Consider the following 19,352-nt stretch of genomic DNA (forward strand, 5'->3'; position numbering starts at 1 on the left):
TTGCAGGTGTTGAGCAGCTGCAAGAAAACGCATATCTGTTAAAATCTCTATCAAGATCAAAATATAAATATCTTCAGTTGGAAAACCCTGGATCCTATAATAAAAGGCTTTAAGAAATCGCAAGTGCTTCATAGCTGGATGTCTTTATTAAAAGCTGCTCAATAGAGGTGATGGTTTTAAGTGGTTTTACATTATGGTTTCTGACATTAAATAACCTTCCCTGGCTCAGTGTTTTTAACACCAATCTGAAACACACCTTTCATGGGAGAGTCCGGGCCCTTCCACATGACTCCCCCACCGCACAGCTGGGAGCTGAATGTGCTGCACTGTAATTCAGCTGCATATTAAACCTCAGCTGTTATTAAACTTCCTGAGCAATGCATCAGTTTGCTGTCAGACAAAAAGTGCTGGAAGCCACAATAGAGTGTAGGCCCATTACATGTAGTCCTGTTCAAACACGCTGGTTGGTCTTTGCCTTAGATTAAAGATAATTAGACTATTTTTTAATAACTAAAATTAGACAAGCTGATGTTTTCTTTACAGTCTCTGAGCCAATTCTCACTGGTGATGACTGATAGGTGAAGGTTGAAGCTAGGTAACACAACACCTGTACTCAAAAGAAACAAGAGCAAATGGAGTAAGAGTTTGATCGGCACAAAAGTATGGAAGTACAAAATGCAGATTAAAGTAAAGAAATGAAATGCTTCAAAGCAGGCGACTAACATTATTCTACCAGTAAAAGGAAGCATGAACACAACATGTTGAACCATGTACGTATACTTTTAGTCTCCTTCAAGACAGAGATATACTGTATGTTGGTGTGCGTTGTTTCTAGGCTTCATAACGATTTCTGATGGCAGCAGACGGGGGAGTCAGACCCACGTTCAGTTCTCATGGGAGGGGGCTGGGTGGAAGGGGATGTGGGTGGTGTGGAATTCAGGGGAGGTCCTCCCTGATAGGATTAAGTGAATCATGGGATTGTTGTTGTCGAGGTGAGGCTGAGGGATGGAGGGATTGTTTGGTCTGCTGCTAGGAAGAGAGGGCCCAAGCTTCAAGGCTGAGAGAGAAGTAACTGTACTGGCCATTCTTGCTTAATGCTATGAGGTTAAAATGACAGGAAAACATTCACACTTCCTCAAAGGTCACCTCTCTGTATCATAACGACCAAGCATCAGAGCAGGATCAGCGTCGTTACCCCCAGTGTACTAACATTCAAACAAAGACTTCAAGATCAAAAACTCCACATGATCTGCTTTGTATTCTGAATCAACATTTATTTTCAGCCTCGGAATACAGGAAGTCCAGATTTGGCATTGTATATTATTCTGGGATCTACCACTTTAAGATCGCTGCTAATACAGAGACGTATAAACAAAGGCAGGCATGTGAAACATCAGCACAGGAAGTTATCCCTGTCGCTATCGGAGATGACAGGATATGAAGTGCTTAATATGTTGTGATAATACAAATACACCCACTTCCTGCCACTGACAGGTTTACAATCCAAACACTGAGCAGAGGAGGGAGGAGAAGAGATGTCACATACCCTGGAGCTGAGACACACCTCGTGACACATGTGCGTTGCCACATAGTATTTCTCACACGTAAAATTCATGTGACTGACCTATTGCAAGTGTTCCCAGTCTGTTCCCATTGCAATTCTGGTAGAGCACACGTGAGCGACTTTGGACTTGCTAGGCAATACTTTCATATTTTCAAATTGTTTCCTCAGAAATTGGAAAAGTAAGGACTACATTTATCATTTATTTTTAACTACCTTCCCTCATGCCTGATCCTAGGCTTCAGCATTGGCACTAAGAAGCCGGCTCACAGGGTAAATGAGGGGTTTAGGGTGATATAAAGAGAGCAGTGTGGTAAACACAGAAGATCCTGTGTGCTCATCTCACTGCTGGGGACTAAAGCCGTGAAATCTTAAAGTCTCTAATGAAACCATTTAGAAAAAGAAAAGACAATATACTAAGAAAATGTCAACTTTAACATGGATTTTGAAATCATACCGGAGTTTTTATACAAACATATTCTCTGTGTTAGAGAATGCAGTTGGCGGCCATGTACTGGTATTTAAAGAGCAGTTAATGCCATGTCTGTAAAATACGAGCTGAGGATCTTTTCTGCATTCAAACGTCAAAAGAAACTTTATGCTTTTATGGAGCATTCTGTGGATTTGAAGGTACTGATGGTGCTGAAGTGATGGAAGTGATGGAAGGGACAGCTGGTCTGGCGTCGAGGTACTCCAGGACAAAGACCTGCATGATCTTGTTGAGGTTCTGAATGGCGGAGCGATCCAGGTTCTGTTCGTTGTCGTCGAACGTGTGCCACACGGACGGGAATGGTGAGGGGATGAGGTGGAGGACACGTACGCCTGAAAGAGGAGCACAGGATGAGAACCCAACAGATTTTACACGTCATATGAAAGCATTTTTAAATGATTGTGTTAATGAGTGTGTGTACCTCTGTTCAGGAATGGTATATGGTCGTCTTGTATGTGGCCGACTGGTCGGTCAGGCCAGAAATACTGCACGCTGTTAGGATGATCCACCAGCTGGTTCATGGAGTGGAGACGCGTTTCTGAGGATACAGGAGGCAAATAGTGAAAATGTGTATCTGTAAGTTTAGTTTCATGAAAAAACCCACTATTGGTTTGGTTTGAGAAGTTTGGAAACATATCCAAGCCCACACAAAAGTCGGCACATTTTGATTTAAGACTAAATTCTCATCTGATATAGCCGCTGATATATTTCTATATTTGGAAAAGAAAATTGGCAATGATCCCTAAGTTGTTGTTATTAAACGCTTATGAAAAAGAAATGTAATTGAGTCTTTACATTTTACCATTGAACCATAAACTTAATGCTTATGATGAAAAATAAAACACAAATACCAAACCAAACATAGAACTTGAAGTTTAAAAAGTGTAGATATAAATCTATTCTGCATTGTTCAATATATAAAATGCTAACAAAAATCCTCATACCATATGATATATATGATATAAGGCTTGTATTGTCCGATTTTTATTGGACACACTATAAATCAGCTGGATTCTAGTGCACATAATATGTGACATTATCCGCTTCAAACCAATGAGAGCTACAGCAATGATAAAAACATTAATTCAAAAATCTGTCAAGTTTAAATACACTTATAAAAAAACGATTCTGATTATGGCAACCATTTGAATCTAGAAAGAAGCTGTCAGGCCCTTTAATGCTCCGTTACCATTTTTTGATAAAAATAAATATAATGTCTCTAGTGCAGTCAGAGAGGATGGGAAAGTTACAGGCTAATTCCAACACTTGAACTGTCAGCAGAGTTGGCACATTGGCCTCCGCACACTGACGACTGTCTGTAATATGACTGGTAATTCATAACTAGTAATTACAGTACAATGACTCATGGCGGATTTATGGAGGCTGCCTGGCACATCTTCATTGTGCCAGGCAGCAATAGTAGAATGTGAGATCATTCACCAATGTTCTGCAGTCTGGCGAGCCAGGGCGTTGTGCTGGGGAACTGGTTGCCAAAGTGAGGGCTGGGAGCTCCGATCAGGTCCAACAGCATGAGCAGATCCTGGAGGAGGAGAGTCGAGGGGGGGGGGGGGAGGATTGTGAACCATGCTGGTGAGAAACCTTTTCTGACATCGTGATGATAAATCCACACTCGACACTGTCAGATTTTATCTCTGTGTGTCCGCACTGGATTTCCTCCATGTTGTGATAAACAGTAGCACTATCTGGGTAGAGCCAGGATACAGAAATACTGTACATACCAATGAAAGATGATACATTATGTTTGATACCAGGACACCCAAGACACCCAAATGATAAAATATGTGTCTATGTGAGCTTATGAGAATTCCTCAAAACACACAGCTGTTTTAGACATTCTTGTGTGTGTGTGTGTGTGTGTGTGTGTGTGTGTGTGTGTGTGTGTGTGTGTGTGTGTGTGTGTGTGTGTGTGTGTGTGTGTGTGTGTGAGTGTGTGAGTGTGTGTGTGAGGAGATCAGGCATAAGCAGATTGAACTGAAATTGATGAGGGTGAGCAAAGGGATGATATTGTATTAAGTGTTAAGACAGAGAAGGATGAGTAGAGGTGATATGTACTATGCCGTGTAGCTGGTTGGTGTGTGTGGCCCCGGCCGGGTGTGGCGTGCTCTCCATCTTCTGGGCGAGGTGGCGAGAGCCGTAGAGGGAGTCCGTGGGTGTCCAGTGGAAGAGGGCCTCCTCTCCGTCGAAGAAGATCAGCTGCAGGGTCAGGTCGGGGCTGGAGCTCTACAGTGGGAGGTAAAAAGAAAAAATGTTAGACAGCAATGCCCCAAAGAAGTATGTCACCACAGCTTTATTGAGATTTCAAGAAACTGACATCATTATCAATAGAGTTAGTTTCTTGTAGAAATAAAAAAAATGAATCAGATGTTTCTCCTTACAAAACAGAAATATTATCTTGCCCTTTGTGCTGCTCCTTATTTAGTTACAATCACAAAAGTGTCATCAAATATATATGCACAGGGTTAAGGTAGACAATATCCTTCTATAACAATTAAAGTGTTACCAAACAGCCTGTACAGAACAAAACATGTAATTTAAGTCTGTTTTTTCAAAGGCATAACTTTGGGTTGACATTCGGGGTGGGGTGAGGTTAGGGGCATATGGTCACTGCCAAATCAGCTTTAGTTTAGCAAAAGTTCTGCCAGTTCCTACAGATTGAAATGTCGTGGTGAAAAAACCTGTAGGTATGCACTACAATTCTGCGGAACCACAACCTCGCCCCTCCAAAATGAACGCACAATTAAATTAAATCGAGACACTTTTTCATATTTTTCATTCTGCATGGTATTGAGATTATGGGGTTGTGGTACTAACCCTACATCCCTCCCCAAGCTTGTTTTGTAAATGTAAAAGTTCAGTTTATAATACATTCCATTGCTGCCCTCTAGTGGCCGTTTAAATGACAGCGACACAAAAACAGCTGCAGGGTTAAAAGAAGTAGTTTTTATGTGAAACATTGATTTCATTCTCAAGATTTGCTACACATATGCCTCTGTAATGTCATTTCAACCACGTCTACTATGTGGTGAATCAGCTGTGACCGATTCCGTGTCCTCCTCCTCCGATGTGTTTGCATTCAGAGGGATTCCTATTCCCTCAGTGAGCTTTGTGACAGACAGCTGAGGCCGATGAACATGTCCCTTGGCTGATCTCCACGTCACAGACTCTGTCACTGTCCGCCCAATAGACGAGACTCTCAACTGTCACACGGGAAACGTTCAGGGCAGCAGGCTACATGAATGCAAAGTGTTTTCCCTCTGCATCTCTTGTACATGCAACTACTAAATATTGTTGGTGGCAAATAAATGTTTACGAATATAAGACAGAAGCAGTCATTTTGTCATGTCATTTTAATATAACTGTGCTACAACTGAAGATAAGATTGAGTGTGGATATTTACAGAGGTTTGTTTAAACCATGACTTTCTTTAAGCTTTTTCAACATGCAATTTTTTTTCCTGTTTAGTAAAATCTATAATCTCTTATTGAATGACTCATTGAAAATGCTTAAAGGATAAGGCTGGTGATATGAAATCACCATTTCCCTACAAATACCTGCACCATTTTGTCTTTTTTTCCTGCCATGAAAATATAAATCCTTAATATATTTCTTCTTTGTCAATACTGGTCTTTCCATGAGATTTGTCAAAACCTAAATTCAAAAGTGATCCTCCTAACAAGTATTGTCATAGTAGCCCAACCCTGTTAAACGGTGGCTTAATCCTCCATTGCGTTTAAAAGAATTATGCTAACTAACAAAACATCAATGTGCTGAACGGGACAGCTTTGGCTAAGGGGGTAGGGGGATTTGCTTCTGAGAACATAGGGACATTTACCATCCTGCGGTTTTAAATGCTCACTGACTTTTGTAAAAATTAAGCTATATATTTGTGACCTATTTTTAAAGACAGACAACGATCGTGTGATTGGTATTGACACTTGTCAGATAGCAGAGAAATATTGAATAACAACAGTCTTATCTTCAAAATTCCACTCTGTTTTCATTGCAACACTGATATATATATACTGACATTGCAACACCGAACACTGATCTTTCTTCTTACTCCTCAGCTTAAAGTGAAAGCTGTTTCCTATGTTTGCGTGATGAAAAGGGATGTTCACCCAGTTCTAATAATGTCTGCCATGTTTGGCCGTGTTATTCGAGAGCTTACTGGTGTTGACTTTGTGTGTATGACTTTGCTGTGATTCATGGCCACAATTCAAGTTATGACTACAGAAACAAACACACCTCTACCTGTCCTGCCTGTCACTGAAAACCGTGTTCATTCACTCTGGATGCATTATGCAAAAGATGTTTGACTTATTGTAGTGTGTTGTATATGTAAGTCAATTGTTAGCCCACTACACCTTCTGAGTCTTCAGTTCCTCATCCAGGGCTCGTGCCACCTCCAGCATCATGGCACAGGGAACGGCAGAGTCGGTGGCGCCCTGGAACTCCCTCCCGTGCCACTGTGGCGGGTAGTACTTGGAGTCATAGTGACAGGCCAGAACCAGGCGGCGCTTGGCTGACGGGTTGAGGGTGGCGACCAGGTTGGTGAAGGGCAGAGGGCCGTAGGGGGTTTGTGACCTAAACTTGTCCTCTGTGACCTCCCAGCCGGCGCCCAGCGAACCAAGGGTGGTTTTGATATGCTGGAAGAAAGATGAACACACACACATGGACGTATTACTAGTTAGCAAAGAGTACTCCATCACTGATCACCACATGAGCAATTAATGGATGAAAGTCTGTCGCAGATGACCTGTGAAAAGGAAGAATCGTATTAAGATCTGTAGTGTTTTGTAATGAAACAGAATTTTGTGATTATTGAAACAACAATATGACATAAAATGTGTTTTAAAAATACAGTAGGATATCAGCTGATATCTGCTGTCTTTAGTTGCCATGATGTTGGAAGTAAAATTAGGCGTTCTCCACAGACTAAGACATTTTTCTTGCCAATTACTATCAAATATCTTTCACAACAAACTGCATAGGGTTGTGGTCTAATTCCTACAGATGATGAACCCACCTCCTGCACAGCTTGGCTGCCCGAAGAGCCCGGGTACCTGGTGACCAGCAGCGGCCTCAGATCCCTCTGCCACATCTGCTCCAGATCTGTGTGAGACACCGCCGTGAGAGTCTCATCCTCCGTTAGTGTCACTGCTCGGTGATGGAGCTGAACGGGACCAGAAGAAAAATAAACAAGATGAGACGACATGGACGAGAAGTAGCATTGGTTTCAATTATTATTTAAAGAGGAAATACAGGTGCATATAGAGGAACTATCTTAAGGTAAAAGTCTGGTGTGTGATCACGTTAATCACTGCTACAATGTTATATAAAAACATTATCATGTTTACAATTTTCCATCAGCGTTCAGTTCAACAACTTGTTACTAAGGGCAGTGGAAATCTTCCTGTTATGGATTTAAATGGAGCAACAATGTGGATGACACATAGTGTGAATAACCACTAATGTTAGTGACTCACAACAGTCAAATCACCCTGTTGTATTACTGGAAACCACAAACAGGGGAAGATTTATTTCAGTATTTAGGATTTGATAGTGACATCTCAGGAGAATATCCATTAAAAAACTATAACAATGACCAGATAAACCAGATGGTATTTTCATGTAAAAAAAAAAGCAATAATTAGAATTCACTGTAACATCTCCTCAGCGAGAGACACAACAGCCAATTCAAGTTGTGTGAACTGAGGCTGATTGAGTGGCTTCAAATACGCACAATGGCTGCTTTACTGAATCAGGGATCCACAGAAGAGTGAGGGGCTCTTTTTCTCTAAGACACAGCCCCTTGCAAATGCAAATCAATCTATTTGTGCATCTTAAGCAACACAATATGGATTCAGATTCATGTTTCAAGCTGAGCGTCAGTCCGGTGTGCTCATGATTACGTGATCACAGGTTTAAGAAAAAAAAAACATATTGATCCTTCGATCCCATGGCTCTGTTTTCATTTGGTCTCAAAGTTCAGCTGCTAAGCACCACGGTTGTCCTGGTAACAACCTGAACTGACAGGGAGGATGGAGAACGGGGGGTGGGGGTTCAGAGCTGATTGTGAATGTCAGAGCACTGTCAATGCATGCGTGTGTGTGTTTGTGTATGTGTGTGTGTGTGTGCACAACTCCAGCCTCGCAGATAACAGAAATTCTGGGTAGTAGTGGTGGAAATGACAAACAGATAGTGGAATTATCCAATCCAGATTAACAAACCCTGTCTGTCTGGTTATGGGTTTGTTTGTCTGTTTATTTGCTTTTAAGCAAGATTACACAAAAATAACTAAAATGATTTCCACGAAGCTGGGTGGAAGGATGCGAAATGGGTCACAGGAAGAACCAGTTACATTTTGGTGTGGATCTGGATCAGGTGGTGGATCAAATTTTTTTCCACTTTCTTCAACATTGAGTGTTTTTCCACATTTACACTTATTTCCCAGGAATAATATTGATTAATCTGATTATTGGCATGTTCAATTAATCATTTAGTCTTTACCATTCCAGTGAAAGTATACCTAGCATATTTCCAGAACACACAGGTAGTGTCATTAAGTCCTAAACACAATGATATTCAATTTACAGTGAGAAAAGCAGCAAGTAATCACATACGATCAGACGGAAATATTAAATGTTTGGCACTTACTGAATAACTTCAACAATGAACTGATTAAGTGACTGATTAACTGACATCACATTGTAGCCCTGCTCAAGATACGCATGTCAGCTAAATAAGCTTCTTTTAAAGGGAAATAACAGTAATACACGTTTGTTCTTCCTCCTATCGTTTGGTGTGACTATCCTATTGGGGCACATTCCCTTAGTCTGTTCATTTACAACAGAATAAACACTCACTTGCAAAACTTGGACCCCACTACTGGCTGACTCTGAGTCCTGTAATCACACAGTGGCACAAGCACAGTGCCCGAGGTATAATTATGTGGTCATGTGATCCCAAGATCACTGAGGGGCTCACTGAGCTCAGAGAGGGTTAAATTGGGGGGTCCACTTAAAGGTCTATAAATACCTCAGACCTGCAATTGGAGGATCAATGATGAGGACGGTGCTGCCATAGCAACCAGGCAAAGAGAAGAGGAGGAAAACACAGATGAGGGAACATGAGTGGCCAGGCATGTACCCCAGGTGCATCTCAGGAGGATTACACAAGCAGTGCCAAGAATCTGAGCAGACGACTGCTGGGATATCATGAATATTCATATTTGATTAATGTAAAAGATGGATTCAGAAATGTAATTACCTATTTTATAATAAATAACAGTAAGCACTGGTGATATTTCTCTTAAGAGGGAAACGTGCACAGACAGTGTCAAAATATCCATTGAAATTCATTACATTTCCCCAATACTATTGCTAAAGAAATTGAGTACACATACGTGATATAGTATGATGCATACTATAATATCATTATCAAATAACGATTCAAATTCATAATTGGGAGTTAATCAACCAACCAACCACATGAGCCTCGTAAAAAACACTGACTGTGGCAAGTTTAAAAAAGAAATGGCTCCACTTTTACAGACACTGAATGTACAAATGTGAGTGAACCTGGTAAAACGTTGAGAGAAAGTCTTACCTTTTCCTGTGTCCAGGGGATTGCAGTGGAGCAGTGGATGAGTGTGAAGCAGATGAACACAGTGTAGAATATGTGCATTGTGGAGGCACCGTGGCTCCGCTCGGCCATCGCTGCTGTGGCTCCTCTGCACATTCCTCTCCCTCCTGTGTGAGAGCTCACAGAGCTGCTGCAGTCATGTGAAGAGCAGGAGGGAGGACCTGAGGCTCTTTACACCACAGCGTCACCATACTGCTCTCTGTGTGTGTGTGGGTGTGTGGGTGGGTGTGTGGGTGTGTGTGCGTGTGTGTGTGTGTGTGTGTGGGGGGGGGGACAATATTGACATAGTGATACAAAATAAGATAATTGCTCGTTTTCACCAGCAAACATACAGTGTAGGTCAAAGGACATAATCCAATGAGACTCATCGTGTCCTCTGATTATTGGACAACATTTTAAATGGGACCTTAATATTTGACAAAAGAATGTATATATTTGTCTCATAAAGAATTAACTAACTAACTAACTAACTAACTAACTAACTAACTAACTGACTGACTAAATAACCTCTTACCAAGTAATAGGTTGTTTAAAAAAAAACGTATTACCAAGTAATATATTAGTTGATATTTTATGTTTTATACAATTACGGACTAATAAATAAATAAATAATCAAATACCCCATTACTAAGTAAGATATAACTTATTTGATCAAATATTTTTTATATATAGAAATAATAAAACAAGTAATTAATTACTTAGTGATATGGTATTTTCTTACATTATGGACTTAGGTCAATTATTAAATAATATCTGCCATATATAATTGTGAGGGTTCTTATACTGGAAATACTTATTTATAAATTTTTGTCTATTTTCTTTTCTTTTCGTGAGTCGACTAAATCTTGATTCAACATTACGTCATTTTCAAGCAAATGAAAAAGTTTTCAACATCAATTGTGTGTGAGGTAAATATGATGTAACGACAGATAACAATCACGATGATGATAGAAAACGTAGAAAAACACAGTAAATGACAATAAATGAACTACAATAATTTCACAATAGAGGAAGGCATTAAGTTCTATTTATGGAAATAATTTATTTTATCAAATTTATTTGCTTATATCCTGTTAAATACATTTTCCGTTTAAGCCCCATCACAGCGCCTCTACGTCATCCACCACGTGGTCTCGTTTCACGTGGTCTAACCCGGAAGTACGTTGCCTGGTCTGCTCCTCACGTCAACATGTCCACACTCTGATCGCAGATATAGAGTCTGTCTTGGTGACACGTTGTTGATAGTTTTCTAACAGAAGTGTCGTGCTCGTGTTGAGCAGCAGCAGCGATGTGCGAGGAGCTGCGCTGTTTGAAAGCTCAGCTCAGAGAGCAGGAGAGAGAACTGGATGCTCTGAGGAAGAAACTGGCTCAGCTGGAGAAGGTATGGAAGTTTCAACAAGTGTCCACATGGCCATTATTTAGACACGTGTTGAATTAACAGTGTTTACATGTTTAAATTGTGTCATAAAGCAATAGTGCAGTAACTTAGTGTTATCACTTGAATAGAGCAACATGCTACATGCTACATAAGGTTAGCAAAACAGCACGTTTGACCCAGGTTCTCCTACGTGTAGTAGAACATAGATACTCTAGCTAGCTAGTTATCATATGAAGTTCATGTTGACATGCTCATACAGGTGGCAGTTCAGTGAGATCAGTGCTGGTGATGCTCTAATATTCGTCCCTCTCGTGTGTGTGAATAGGAAACTTAATTTATTGTTCTCCTTCAGAACCCCACCTTCAACTAAGACCCCAGTAATGATGGATATGCACAATATTCATATTTGATTAATGTAAAAGATGGATTCAGAAATGTAATTACCTATTTTATAATAAATAACAGTAAGCACTGGTGATATTTCTCTTAAGAGGAAACGTGCACAGACAGTGGCAAAATATCCACTGAAATTCATTACATTTCCCCAATACTATTGCTAAAGAAATTGAGTACACATATAGTATGATGCATACTATGTCAACAAAATAGATCATTATCAACTGTGGGAACATTTTTATGTCTCTGTGGCATAAATTCTTTGCAGGCGATGCTGCCTGCACTGCTGTTTGGAAGAGAAGGTTGAGGGGAAGGGTATTCAGCTGCAAAATGCAACTTCACCACTAGATGTCACTAAATTCTTCACACTGAACCTTTAAAGTGTTTGGAATAAGACGTCACATGTCATAATGAATGACGTCTGAGGACAATGAGCCCAGTTCTTTGAAAGGAGGGAGTGATCACACAACACCCATGTCACATCATGTCAAAAATAAGATACATAAATACTCAATGAAAAAAAAATGCTAATGTAATCTTATTCTAATGTGCTATAATAGTAAATAGATGTGATTTGTATCTAACAAATGAAAAGATACTTTATTATCATAAAGGAGAGAAAATAGAGTCCAAAGTCCAAACTGGATATTTCAGAATTAATGGGATGCAGTTACCTGATCAAATCTTGAAGTTTGTAAGGACATCATATCCCTTATGATGTAGCAGCACTCCGTTAGCTGTATTGGCTGTAGACGTAAGTAAAGAGAGAAATAATCAAAGCTCGTGATGTTATAGAGGTAGATTGATGCCAAATGGACCAAAGCTCCTGAACAAACTAGCGTCCTTTATTTTATCTAATACTTGTCTCGTGTTGTAATTTCAGAGTCATACCCCAGCACTGGAGCTTCATGACAAAGTGACGCCCCTCACCCCACTGAAAGCCAAACCTGCCCTGAGCAACGAGGACATAATGCGGTACAGCAGACAGCTCCTGCTGCCTGAGCTGGGTGTACAAGGTATGGAAGACCACATGCAGTGTCATTCTAGGATACAGCCGAGTAAACACTCTGTCAAGTCAGCTCTATTTTATGGTGTGACTCATCACAACAGAGAACGTCTGGACTGTCCACAGGTCAGCTGAACTTATCCAAGACGTCAGTGCTGGTTGTTGGCTGTGGAGGACTCGGCTGCCCCCTGGCGCAGTACCTAGCAGCAGCAGGCATCGGTAGGTGGTCTACTTGTGATATCGTGTCCAACTGATTAAATCATTAACCCTTCTGTAATTTTCATTTTATAATAAATGTATACATTTAGTGTGATTTAAATCTTGAGATGTCAAGTGTTTTGTCTTGAATCAGCAGAATCTAAAATAAGCATTCTGGTTCCAGGGGCTTGCAACTTAAATAGGGAGGGGAGAGGTTTGTGAGATGTGTATCCCAGTACTCATTTTAGTGCTGTTTAATGAATACAATCTAGTGTACCGTGAAAACATACTACAGAGATAAGAGTGTATTAAATTTATGACATATTTATTTAAGTTTTTCTTTGGCTGTTAAACGACACTTAGTACTGTTTATCTAACTGAGGATAACTGTAGGAGTTTGTGTACAGTTATGTTAATAACAGCATACTGGTTAACAGTGGTGGGATGTAACAAAGTACATTTACTTCCTCACTTTCCTGAAGAACATTTTTCCTGTGCTTTATTTAAGTAGTTTTATTTTTGGGTACTTTTCACTTTGAATCCTCTACAGATATCAGCAAATATCTGTACTTTCTACTCCACAAAATTGTTATAATGCATTATGTTACATATTCACATAGTTTAAAAGTAATGAGAGCAGCAGCAGCATCACTGTTGAAGAAACTTGTCAAATGCTTTTAGAAGTATTTTTAGCATCAACATCTGCAGCATTCTTTATTAATATGACGTCTGTGTTATTCTTGTATTAAACAGAATATGTGGTAGACCCAGCTAATGATGTAGTTGTGTGTTGCATTAGGAAATAAGCTACTCTGGGCAATTACTTTTATTACTTAAAGTATATCTGAACACAAGTACTTTACTTTACTCAAGTAGAAAAGTTAATGTGGTACTTTTCATGCACATTTTTTTATTATTTGTACTTTTACTTGAGTAAAATGTTTGAGTGCTTTCTCTACAACTGCTGGTTAGGGACAGAGTCATTTCTTCTGAAGCATTTCTCCCTGACCTGTTCCTCTGTGTCTCTGCAGGGCGCCTGGGTCTGCTGGACTACGACCAGGTGGAGCTCAGTAACCTGCACAGACAGGTGCTGCACGGGGAGGAGAACCAGGGCCAGGCCAAGGCTCTGTCCGCTGCCAATGCAGTGAGAAGGTACTGACTGGTACCCGTGCATACTTTTCAAAAAAGTGATCCTACATCGAATTACACATAGTGTGGTACAATATACAGTACATAGAGGTCAATCTTATCAATCCTCTGGTAGATTTAAAGTGTTTGAGATAATGTATTCCTGCGCACTTGTGCAAAATCTGACCTGAAACATTATTTTTAAGTATTATTAGTAAATTAAATATCATAAGTAAATGCTCAGTAACAAGGATAATTGGTGTATTTATATGTCCTTGGGTTGCTGTGTATTGTATGCTGGCGCACTCCAGTCTCACCACAGATTATATTTGGTTGTGTATTCCTCCCCAGTCTGCAAATATTGTGTAAACATGTTATTTCAGAGGCAGCTTTTCTCCCACACAGTCGGCCTACTGTGGTTAGCACCCACACAGTGACGACACACTGCCACAAGAGGGCGTAATTTCACTGACTTGCAAAGAAAAGTCCAGTGCTGCCTTACACGTACACTACAAACTATTCATTCTTTTATTGTTCATTGTTCCTTAATGAGTTTAGCTGCGTGCACAGTGCAAGAGCATTTATTAGTTTCATCACCTCTTTGACAGCTGAGAGATGGACAGCACAGATTAAAAGGGGGGTTGGGGAGCGAGGCGGCCGTCATGTGACTCAGATCCCATGTCCCATTCAAAGCTCACATGTTGTTGTTTTGTGAGCTGTTCTTGCTTTAACTGAAACACCAGCACAGCCCTGATATGGGCTTTTTTAAAAAGGTCAATAGTACTGATATAATACTGATCTGTTTGTGTTGAATCTGCCAATTATAGATGATCATAACCGACTTCTGTGAATCTGACTTATTGTCTGCAGGTTGAACTCCACTGTCGAGTGTATTCCCTACCACCTGCAGCTTTCGTCGGAGAACGCCTTGCAACTCATCCAACAGTATCCTGCCGCCTCAAAGTCCTCAACCTACATCTGTTCCGCAGATCTGCTGCTGGCTAATTCTTTGTCATGAATATTTCTTACAGCTGCCATCCGCTATGTCCATTTCAAGCTTATTATTTCCTTTTGGAATTTAGCAGAAACCCACTAACTAATCTCGTATATTTTCAAACTCTGGTGACACCTTGACTTTGCTGACGTCATGTATGACATCGTGGCCGATTGCTCAGACAATGTCCCCACTCGCTACCTGGTGAATGACGCCTGCGTCCTCAGTGGGAAACCTCTGGTGTCAGCAAGCGCCCTGAGAATGGAGGGACAGGTGAGGCAGGGAGCCTTCACAGTGGCCACACTCTTTGATTTGTAAATTAATTTCTGTGTCTTTCTAGTTGACAGTATATAATTACTGTGGAGGCCCCTGCTACAGATGTCTGTACCCATTGCCCCCTCCCCCTGAGACGGTAACCAACTGTTCCGACGGAGGGGTGTTAGGAGTGGGTGAGTGTTTTATGCCCAGGACGCACTGGATGCGTGAGTGGTGCACGTGCGTCACGGAACATCTTGCTTGTCATTTCGGCGCCCATGTTATCAGGTTGGACGTACTACGTGTGGTTCACAGCGAATTGAACAGTGACAGTGATCTTTCACCACAGTGTCAATGTCTATCTGTCCAATGTGTCACAAATATTTGCAGCACTTGCTGTACCTGTCACAAAGTAAAAGCGCTCCAGTGTTTCTGTTCACTGAATCCATTCACTTGTTTTAACAAAGTTTTTATTTATACTGCATGACCAGGAGATGCATGGCTGTAAACACGAGTCCTGGCATTTGGTTGAGTACTTATATTCAAAGAAATACAGTAGGCAAACCAGAAACCTCATGTAGCCGCTCCACATTAGTCATGTAGCAGACTGTGTGAACAACAGATGAGCAGGAGACGCAGCAGATCAGCTACACAGCTGGAACACACTGCACATGCACCCAGTGTGGCCCAGGCCTTACTTGTCAGGAAGCCATTAACGTCATATAAGGCACAGTCTTTGTAGTTCATAGTAACGTTTTCCACTTTTCTTGAAGTTCCAGGGACAATGGGCTGCTTGCAGGCTTTAGAAGTCGTGAAGATCGCCTCTGGACAAGGCTGTATCCTTTGCTTTTCCATCACTCACTCCCACGTTGCATGCAGAACCACCCTTGACCATTTTGTTCAGTGATTGCGATGAATCAGCACTCATCAACTGCCAGAAGGGATTTCATTGTATCCAAGTCAGTAATGAGAAGTGCTGATTCATGCCGCTCTGATGAAACAAAACAAAAACAGGAATATTTTAGTTTCCCTCCTGTGGCGTCCGCTCACTACTCATGGGCCATTGTCTCATGAAGCTTCTGTGGTTTCAGCGCTCACATGCTTATATGGAGACTTACGTCAGAGAATAGACTCCCTCTGTCGGGGCCTTCTGATCTGCATTGTGATACTCGCGCCAACACCTGGCTCTGATGCGTCAGCCCGGAGAACAGTACAGTGTTGTTTTCATACAACGTGTTGCTATGGTGTTCATACACAAATGGGACACATGCCTGCTGATTCTCTGAATCAAGCTGCGCGGTGATACTCCAAACAAAGTGGCTTTATCTTTGACTGGGCGTTCCAGCTTCCTGCGGCCAGAAGCTGGTGATGTTTGACGCTCAAGACGCCAGATTCAGGTCCATCAAGCTGCGGCCCAAGCAGGCGGGCTGCGCAGTGTGTGGAGAAAAGCCCAGCGTGACCAAGCTTGTGGACTATGAGAGCTTCTGTGGGTCGGCCGCCACAGATAAGGTTGGTCATGAGAGATGAAACTGATGTAACTGAATATGACACATAAATTAATCATCAGAAAATTCTCTTATTTGCTCATTTTCCCTGTGTTTCAGTGCCGCAAACTCAACCTCCTCTCCGGGAATCAGAGGATCACTGTACAGGTAGGGAGTATATCCTACGCAGCAGTCAGCCATTGCGTGACTTCCTGTATTTAGTGCTGTTTATTGTATGATTACTCACAATTTTCTCAGTTTTCATTTGCATTCATAAACTGATTACATCTCAGCGCTGACCCAGCCCCAAATGGGAAATGACTTAAAATGTGCCTGTAGATTTTCTATGGGAAAGAAAAACATGTTCCGTTTGGCACCAGGAGCAGCGGCGGTGGATTGCGTCTGTTTATATTTCTGCAGAATTGGCACTTTCAAAGCCGCTGAGTCATTAAACGCAGAGATGGGGATCATGATTGATTGGGCTGTAATCGAGATTGGGCAAAGGGGCTCCAGTCAGAAACCGTGTTGTTTCCTGTGATTTAAGGAAAAGCAGTTAAAACGCTCGTATTACTCCACAGATCCAACATTTAGCTGCGAGTAATTTTAGTTTCCCCGTTTAACTGTGGATATTAATCAATGTCTTTTTCCAAAAATATAGCCACACCTCTCCCTCCCTCTCCCTCTCCCTCTCTCTCTCTCTAAGTTGTGCTGTTTTGATATAATTCCAGGATTATCAATCGATATTGGACAACGCTGAGCCCCATCTTTTGTTGGACGTGCGCCCTCTTGTGGAGGTGGACATTTGCCACTTGCCCTTCTCTCTCAGTATCCTTTTGATGATGAAGATACAAGAAACTCTCTCCCTATGTCATAATTCTGTACTTTGACTTCATGTTTATCAGAGTCTGACTGATATTTATATTAAGGAGTAAAAAATGTAATATATATATTTGATTTTCAAGATTCTCAAACCTTTATGACAAAGCAAAGTAACTGCGGTTTGATGCTACATTTTGTAACATGTCATTTCAGAGGAACGTGTGGTTTATGTTGGTCATTGTCCTTTTTGTGCTGGTTTATAGTTACAACCATTAGTCCGGTCCGGTGGCGGTTACATTTCTTCACTCAAGCTGGATTTGCAATTGGTTATTTTAAAGTTAGCGTCCCCAAAGTCAGTGATGCTCTAAAACTTTGAGATGAATACATCGGTGCAAATTGGCAAAATTCTGACTGATGCTAATTGTCACCGACCCGACTCTGAGAGGTTAATATTGTCAAACAGATAAATTGGTCAGGCTCTAATGTTTTATCACTTTTTTTTTTCTGTTTGATTATTTCCCTTTATATTCCTCTCAGACATCCCACTCTCCAGTCTAGAGGAGAGAGAGAGTGGACATATGCAGTTATTCCAGGAGAGAATCAGCCAGTTGAAGCAGCAGACGGCAGGTGACCGCCGGCCTCCAGGTAACATGTCAAATCACCAAACATGCTGTTTGAGATGAGCAGACACGTAGAGACGTCTGTGTCTTTTTCACTGTCCCCTGTGTCGTCTCACACTGTCGGGCCAGAGGCTTATGTTGGACACCCAGTAGAAGGTTGTAATGAGGTTGCTAGGTGACCTCTTTTCCAAAACAAGTGGTCAACCTGAGCAGCTGGCCTGCTTCAGAGAAATGAATATTCAAAACGTTATTTCGGTGGTGGTGCTCTGGATGCACTGTGTGGAGCTTTCTTTATCAATGAGCTAAATTTAGGTTTGGGGAGTTTCATCTTTAATACTTCAGTCTTGATTACTTATTATTCATATTCACATCTTGTTAACTCAGGTTTTATTATTTTTAACTTTTTTCTGCTCATAAATGAAACACTGAATTTTTTGTGCAGCATTCTGTCCAGGGTGCAGAATGGGTCAGGGAGGAACTCTTTAGATATTGGTCAGATCCGGATCAGAGGGCAGATCCAGGAATATCGTTTTTATGGCATGTGTAGGGTGCTTATATCTGTGAACAGGTGCAATTTTGTGTGGATCTAAATAATAATCCAGATTTTGTCATTTAAAATTAATATTTTTTATTAGGGATGATTTTAATTCTGTTACCATACGTTAACAAATCTAGCCTGTGTTTAACGTGAGCAGTTTGCAGAGGTTTCTACGTACATGGTGTATGTATCTGATCTCAATATGCAGAAGTGGTGTTAAAGATGCTAATCAGCCATGGCGTTTGCTCTCTGTGCTCTTCCAGTTTGCAAGTTTAATCTAAAGCAAATTCACTTTATGAATTAGTCCCATCAATGTGACCAGACTGTGACAGATCTGTGTGTTTTCTCCCCCAGTGTATGTGATCTGTAAGCTGGGTAACGACTCTCAGAAAGCGGTGCAGCTTCTGGAGAAGATGAGTGGATCTGAAGTGGACAGTATCACAGTGAAGGACATCCGCGGAGGCCTCACGTCCTGGTCAAAGAAAATAGACCCCACATTTCCACAGTATTGATCCATCAATAAACTTTTATTTGAACAATCGCTGCATCTCTGTTTTTTTTTTCCTCCTCTACATCTTTCTTCTAGGTAGATTGTGTTAAATGTCATCGGCGAGTTACAAAACCTCACATAACGAGCACGTCAATGGACCTGTTCCTAAAATGTGTTGTGTAATCTGCTGTGTGTCAGGTCGTCAATAACATGAGCGGGCAGTTAGATAACACACAAGCATCCTTGCAAAAATATTCCTGTGTTTCCCTTCATTTATTTGAATATGTATGACATTACACCTCCACTTTTTTTTAGAACAGGACATTATTC

General features: G+C 41.1%; 2 protein-coding genes across 2 annotated transcripts; one reads left to right on the plus strand and one right to left on the minus strand.

Moving 5' to 3' along the window:
- Positions 1-1,248: 1,248 nt before the first annotated feature.
- LOC117755824 (glutaminyl-peptide cyclotransferase) lies at positions 1,249-10,199 on the minus strand. The gene is made up of 7 exons (XM_034575933.1): positions 9,681-10,199; positions 7,099-7,245; positions 6,437-6,718; positions 4,125-4,292; positions 3,492-3,591; positions 2,473-2,589; positions 1,249-2,383 (listed from the first exon to the last, which is right to left on the minus strand). Exons 1-7 carry the CDS (start codon positions 9,810-9,812, stop codon positions 2,166-2,168), a joined length of 1,164 nt encoding a protein of 387 aa, XP_034431824.1. The 5' UTR covers positions 9,813-10,199; the 3' UTR covers positions 1,249-2,165.
- Positions 10,200-10,852: 653 nt separating this feature from the next.
- Positions 10,853-19,073, plus strand: mocs3 (molybdenum cofactor synthesis 3). The gene is made up of 13 exons (XM_034575931.1): positions 10,853-11,097; positions 12,374-12,506; positions 12,623-12,715; positions 13,726-13,846; positions 14,693-14,767; positions 14,972-15,089; positions 15,157-15,265; positions 15,845-15,907; positions 16,417-16,580; positions 16,676-16,723; positions 17,284-17,380; positions 17,912-18,019; positions 18,887-19,073. The coding sequence occupies exons 1-13, from the start codon at positions 11,005-11,007 to the stop codon at positions 19,042-19,044; spliced, it is 1,380 nt and encodes a 459-aa protein (XP_034431822.1). The 5' UTR covers positions 10,853-11,004; the 3' UTR covers positions 19,045-19,073.
- The last annotated feature ends 279 nt before the right edge of the window (positions 19,074-19,352 follow it).

Source organism: Hippoglossus hippoglossus, chromosome 22 (genome assembly GCF_009819705.1).
Source record: "Hippoglossus hippoglossus isolate fHipHip1 chromosome 22, fHipHip1.pri, whole genome shotgun sequence".
Lineage (NCBI taxonomy): Eukaryota > Metazoa > Chordata > Actinopteri > Pleuronectiformes > Pleuronectidae > Hippoglossus > Hippoglossus hippoglossus.